Genomic DNA, 6305 nt, shown 5'->3' with positions numbered 1-6305 from the left:
TCTAAATGAATGTTCCTTATAATGTAAAATGATGCCACTGGAATGAAAGAGTTGCACACATCTTCATTAGAGGCACTAATTCAGGGTAGAGAGTACTATACTATAGTTTGTGCCAGTTTTTCAGCTGCATCCGACTGACATTATCAGCCTTTCACATCTTTTGATGCATAAACCAGATCCACGAGAATTATTCGTCCCATCGTCGAACCACTATGAAATGATCCAGCTTAGAAGAAACTGGCCTGCAGTCCTGCCCTGCCAGGTGACGTCGCCTGAGGCCAAAGTCACTCTGCATCGTGAATTCCCGCCAGGGGAGGTCCCAGTGGACGGGACGGAGATCTCCTTCAACAACAGGAAGGGCTTCACCATCCATCGGCCACAGCTTCATCACGCAGGAGTAATGCAGTGTGTGGCCCTGCTGGGAAACCTGAGGCAGAGCTCCACCAAGTACATCCTCATCTATGTAAACTGTGAGCACCGCTGATGAGTTCATGTCATCATGAGTTTAAATGGTGCAGAGATCTGCTCTGACGTTAAGTTAAAGTTATGAGAAGATTTTTATTTTCTATCCCAACCACTAGATCCAATTGCTCCTCCTGCTCCAGTGATCAAGGCATCATCAAGCTCAGTGACTGTTGGGGACAACCTTCGTGTTACCTGTGCTGCAGCGGGAGAACGGGACGTGCTCATAGAATTCAACTGGGAATATCCGGGACAGCAGGTAAGGGATCCGATTTAAAGATTTTCCACTGACCTACACTATTTATGGTTGTGGCAAAAAGGAATTTGCAAGAAAAACAAACATTATTTAACTAAACCTTTCTACTTTTTTATTTCGGTACCAGTTAATATTATTTTTAAATTAATGTGGAAATTAATCATCTTAATTGGACATATCCCTTTGGTCACATTAACTTTAGCCTTTTCTAAGAGTAACGTCTTTTTTTCCCATGCCTGTTTCACAAGTTGAATTTTCTAAACCGTTCTGTTGATGCATGGTTGAAAAGCAATTTCTGATTTTCATTTTCTCATTTTCAGACGTTCTTTATCTATTATTGCTTTTGTGAAATTCAAGTTATTTCTGTGATTGTGGGTTTTTCTTTCATTAAACGAGGCGTACCAGCAATTTTATACATGTTGGGATATCAAAACCGTATCCTGAATAGTAAAACTGTCATATGGATATGTTAGTTTTAATGTGGTTAGCTGGATGTGCTTTCTTTCATCACTCTTGACATGAAAAGTGGCTCATAGCTCTTCTGCTTGTTACTTTGCTGGAACGAAGAATACATAGTATTTATGGATCAGTGCTTCTATGTTCCTCTTGTATCTCTCCCTCTGTCTTCTTGAACCCCTAGTCGGCCTCGGCAGATGGCCACTGACACTGAGCCAGGTTCTGCTGGATTCTTCCTGTTTAAAGGGAGTTTTTCCTCTCCACTATCACTGCATACAGGCCTGCATTATGAGACTGAGACTAATAGACAAGAGCCAAAGATAGGAAGAGCAGGGAAAAAGCTAAAAATCAAGGACAGAATGAAATGGGAAATCTAATATTTCTTGGTTACCTGACTATTCTACTAAATTATTTGTCTGAAAAGAAACAACAAATTCCTGTATCATGCTGATAGTGGAAATATTTGCCATCCCAGGCAGTAGGATTACTCCAGTTCTATCTAAGAACAATGTAACTATACAGTCGTAAAGAGAAACTTTGTGCAATTCTGGTTCTATTTTGTAATGATTTCCATGTAATTTCCATCTATTTCCAGAAGGAAAACCCTAATTGATAACAAAATAACATGATAAAACTGGACCTGAGGTGGAGTGAACATCTTATTCCTATAGAGAAAAATGAGTAGAAAGGTCATAGACAGCAAAGCACTAATAGGACAAAAGTAGTCAGAGGGAGCAACTCTGAAACCAGTCATATTAAAGTAATGTCAATACAGGTGAAATCATCAATTAAATCCTACAAAATATTTGTATTTTACTCATTACTGCACTAGAAAATAACAATATACCATTTAACCTGCAGAAAAGACCTAAAACATAAATAAATCTGTTCGTTTTGACCTATTAAGGAGGCTACATATAACTTGGCTTGAAGTTGTTTCTTGCTGAATGGAGTGTTTATCCTGCTTACAGATAGGGAGGCCTCTCTACACAGAAGAGACGAGGATCCCAGTGAGCGGAGACGCCTCTCAGCTGCAGTTTCAGTCCGTTCTCCAGGTGGATGAGGTGAGGGATGTGGACCAGGGAACATACACCTGCACTGCCCAGAACCTTCAGGGGGCCAAGTCAGTGTCCACCACTGTTAAAGTGCTCCCAAAAGCCAAAGCTAAGAAAGAATCACGCTCAGATGGACGGAGCCAGTGAGAGGAGAGAGGAATCCGAGTGGTCACATATAAAAAAATACAACTAAATAACATATTCTCCCTTTGGTGGCTAAGTGATGAAATCATGCTATAAGAAGCAGGAATATTTTAAGGTAAAGGTCAGTTGTTACAATTTGGAAAATAAAAGTGTTTAGTACCAAACAAATGTGTTTACATTTTCCCATGTGAATTTACAATAAAATGTTGCAAAGATGAACAGTTTTCTTTCTTTCAAAGTTGATTTTGTGTTATTATTGTTCTCCTTGTATCATTTATGAAACTTTCTTGTAATTTCATAACTCACTCCTTGGTCCAAAGTGTCTGTGTGCACAGAGCTTTGCTGTATTTGGAATATTACTATTTGTTTTGTTTTTTTTTTGTTTTTTTTTATAAAACATTCAGATGCTAATTTATACAAAAACACATGTTAACATATCACTAACACATGAAAACCTCTAAGCATCTGTTTTTTTTGTTTTGTTTTTTTCAAATTATGTACTTGGAAGAAGTCTGGTTTTAGATTAATATATCAACATGTTAAAATATCAAATTAAGACTATTAATGTTGATCATTAAACAGATAGTCAGAAAATCCTACAAACTTTCTGCTGCGTTTTCCCCGGAAAACAGGCCATAGGTTGTATTTCTGTAATGCATAATTTTTTTTCCTTACCTTAAACAGTCTTTCCTATAAAAATTTATAGTTTTCCTTATTTTCTGATCCAAATTTCAGGATTTCTCTTTCTAATTTTAGAGCCAAATTTATGGCTATAAATCCTTTAATTAAAAGTATAACTTTAATGTTGAATTTTAAATTAAATAAAATTATCTCATAGAAATGAGACGGGGTAACTCAATAAACGAATCAAGTTTTCCTAAATTGCTCAGGAATCTGCTGCTGGTTTTGGTTTCCAAAAAGTTTTTAGATGAGAAAAGATGTTAAATGCACTAGCTTAACATATTTTAAAGTTGCTTTGAAGAAGGCATAATTCATAGATACTCTATCAATGTTGGTCCTTGTATTTAAGCAGAAAAACTTTTTTTATGTATGCTATAAGTCAGGGGTCTTCAACATTTTCCAGGCTAAGGACCCCAAATTGATGGCGAGATGAAGCGGGGACCCGCTAATTATATAAATTGTATGAAATGGTGTTATATCAAACTGGTCCTACAGTAGCTCTATTACATATGGAGTAATTTAAAGAAAGTTTTCTCCCTGGGATTTTTAAAATATTTCTGATTTTGATTCCTGGTTGATGGGACAGGTGTTGTGAATGAAACGGTGCCCAGCTTGAAAGAGCTCCTGTGTGTCGCTGAATGTGTGCATTGATGACTAAAAGACATCTTCTTCATCCATTTATCTGTTTACTACAGTGTGTTGAATTAATGTTAATTTGCATTTAAAGACATTTCAATTAGTGGAAAAATTGCAGGGGGGAATATAGAAAATAAAATACTTTTTTTCTCTACCTTGAATCATTTGTCGGACAGATACTTTTAGTAAAAACACGATGAAGTGGTAATCTTACTTAAGTAGAAGAATTTTTGGGAACTCTACTTACCTTTGATTTTCATGCTACATTTAAATAGACAAGTCTTGCAGAACACACGTACATTTAAATAATAATAAAAATGTGCTCTTGATTTTTTTTTGTTTTTTTTTTTCCTTTTTTATATTTTCTTTTACGAACCAGATAATTTTAAACTGTGTTTTACAGATCAGATCGTCTTCAATTACAACCAAATAGCAGCACTCGCTCTTTTGACCAATATAAATGCATTTCCAGTCCTCCAGAGTAAAGCCTGCCCCTCAAGGTTAAGAAAATGTGATCTGTAATGCAATTTGCAAGATTTTTTTTTATAGAATTCTCACAAAAATTTCAAAATTCTGACTTTTTTCTCAGAATTGTGACTTTTTTCTTAAATTAAACTGAAATAAAATTTAAAAATCAGTTAACTTTTTTTTTTTTTTTTCAGTGGCCCTAATCCTCTTCCGTACAACATAAAATTTGCATTTAAGTTGCATGTCTGGATTACTTTTTAACTCTATTTCAATTTAAAAAATCTCGTGCTTTCACCGAAAAAAATAATGCAATCGTTTTTAACATTTATTTAATCATATTTAGTTACTTTAACACAATTGTTTCATGTTAACAGGGTAGGACATAGAAAATTGTGTTAAAGTAACTAAATATGATTAAGAAACTGCCAAAAGTGGTTGCATTATTTTTTTGAGTGGAAATGAAACAAAACAGTTTTGTTATGTGTAACAGTTGGTAAATGTTTTATTAAACAGTATGTGGTAAAATAGGATGGTCTGTTTGTGTTTATTTATTTTTATGTTCAACTTTTTTTTGTTTGTTTTGTTTTATTTGTTCTGTAAATGTGGAAGCAATTTGGGTCGGCTCCTCAAAGTTTTTCAGGTTTGTATACATCTGATGACGACACCTTGTCTACTGTATTTGATGGTTTATAATTGTAATAAAAAAAAAATGAGATGGTCAAAGTGTGTTCAAACCAAATGTTCGCACTTCCCCTGTTAGCCGATAGATGTCGCTGTGGTTCCTTATTTCTAAGGGCGTCTCTGCGCAGTTAACGGGGCTGCCTTCAGTCTTTCCTCTCTCGCTTTTTTCAAACGTCCGGGAGGGAAAAGAGCCAGCCCCAGTCTGCTTCTCTGCTCCGGGATCTCAGGCTGATTCCAGTCCGCTGTTCGGCCCTGAAGTCCGGGGAAAATATCCTGCCTTTGCGTTTGTTTTTTTTAGTGTCATTCAAGCAGCGAGCGCAGAAAAGTGCAGCAGAGCTCCAGTGGAAATGTCCTGCACAGAGAGCATGGTGAGTTTCTGTTTTCTCTGATCTGCTTCCACATGCAGCTCTGCAGCAGATCAGAGGGGGTGTCGGTGCCTGATGGGGAGGTCTGCTAACTTTATGCAGACAGAGTTTGATGCTTTTAGGAGGAAATTAACATTTTTAAAATACATTTGCATAATTTCAAACGTGTTTATTTGAGAAAAGTCTTTTTCACCAATGCAAGTCTTTCTGCAGCTCTTGTTCTCTGCTGATTTTCTCTTATAGCTGCTTGATTTTAGATATTTGGGCTGAAACATTCACTTCTTTAGATGCACAGAGGGGACAAAAGCTGCTCCTCAGTGTTTGTGTTAAAGGAGAGGGTGGTGAGGGTCCCTGGAACTGCCAGGCTGTTGTCCTGGAGACCAGAGGCCACAGGTGACCTCTGACCTGAGGAGTCATGGAGCATTGCAGGAAGACTCCTTTGAGTGCAGCGGATAAGGGCGTAGGAGCAAATCTGACAATAGGGACACAATGGGTCTGCAGCCACTTGTTGGAGATGCTGCTGCTGCAGTGATTTTAGGAATGGAGAAGCTCAGAGGTGCTGATTGTCAGATGATACTCCTGACTCTGCTGTGAGTGAGTGCTTATTACAGCGCTGCAGTCAAAGTGACAGCTTAAATATTGTTTTGAGCCAAAGTCATTCCACAAAAATGCACTTTTTCATCACATCCACCTTAAATCACAGAGGATGAGCTCTGGTCTTTAAGTAAAGCTTAGCGTTTCTTATATTTATTTTTTTGACACAAAATCAAAGGCTGACTGACAGCTCACTGTTACTGTTTGGGAAAAAGTTCTGTTTTTTTTTAACCCACCTGTAGCTTCTTTGAATTTGTCAGTTTTGACATCTATCAGTCCCTAATATTTATGTCCAACACCTTTTTTTCCTCAATATCTCCCTCTACATAACACCTCCTCTTCTAACACCTCTAATAACTTAACATGTCTAAACCACACTTACTCATTTAAATAGACTTTGCACATCAAATCTCAGCCAGTTCCTATAGTTTGCAGCTTTAAGTAAAGGCTTTCATACGGAAGAGGATTAGGGCCACTGAAAAAAAGAAAAAGTTAAATAATTTTTAC

General features: G+C 37.0%; 2 protein-coding genes across 2 annotated transcripts in view; both read left to right on the top strand.

Annotated features, from left to right (window-relative positions):
• LOC107086153 (platelet-derived growth factor receptor-like protein) overlaps positions 1-2522 on the top strand; it is a 5506-nt gene extending 2984 nt beyond the window's left edge. Inside the window, exons 5-7 of the mRNA XM_015376933.1 lie at positions 177-470; positions 582-721; positions 2146-2522. Coding sequence (XP_015232419.1) covers positions 177-470; positions 582-721; positions 2146-2376 — 665 coding nt within the window. The 3' untranslated portion in view covers positions 2377-2522. The remainder of the gene's footprint in view (positions 1-176; positions 471-581; positions 722-2145) is intronic.
• A 2591-nt stretch (positions 2523-5113) lies between these two features.
• Positions 5114-6305, top strand: part of n4bp3 (NEDD4 binding protein 3) — a 49757-nt gene continuing 48565 nt past the window's right edge. Inside the window, exon 1 of the mRNA XM_015376674.1 lies at positions 5114-5207. The gene's annotated coding sequence lies outside the window, so the exon portion shown is untranslated. The remainder of the gene's footprint in view (positions 5208-6305) is intronic.

The sequence above is a fragment of the Cyprinodon variegatus genome, unplaced genomic scaffold, assembly GCF_000732505.1.
Source record: "Cyprinodon variegatus isolate N-32 unplaced genomic scaffold, C_variegatus-1.0 Scaffold8, whole genome shotgun sequence".
Classification (NCBI taxonomy): domain Eukaryota; kingdom Metazoa; phylum Chordata; class Actinopteri; order Cyprinodontiformes; family Cyprinodontidae; genus Cyprinodon; species Cyprinodon variegatus.
Note: the sequence above shows the minus strand (reverse complement) of the source record. Positions and strands in the feature narration are given on the sequence as shown.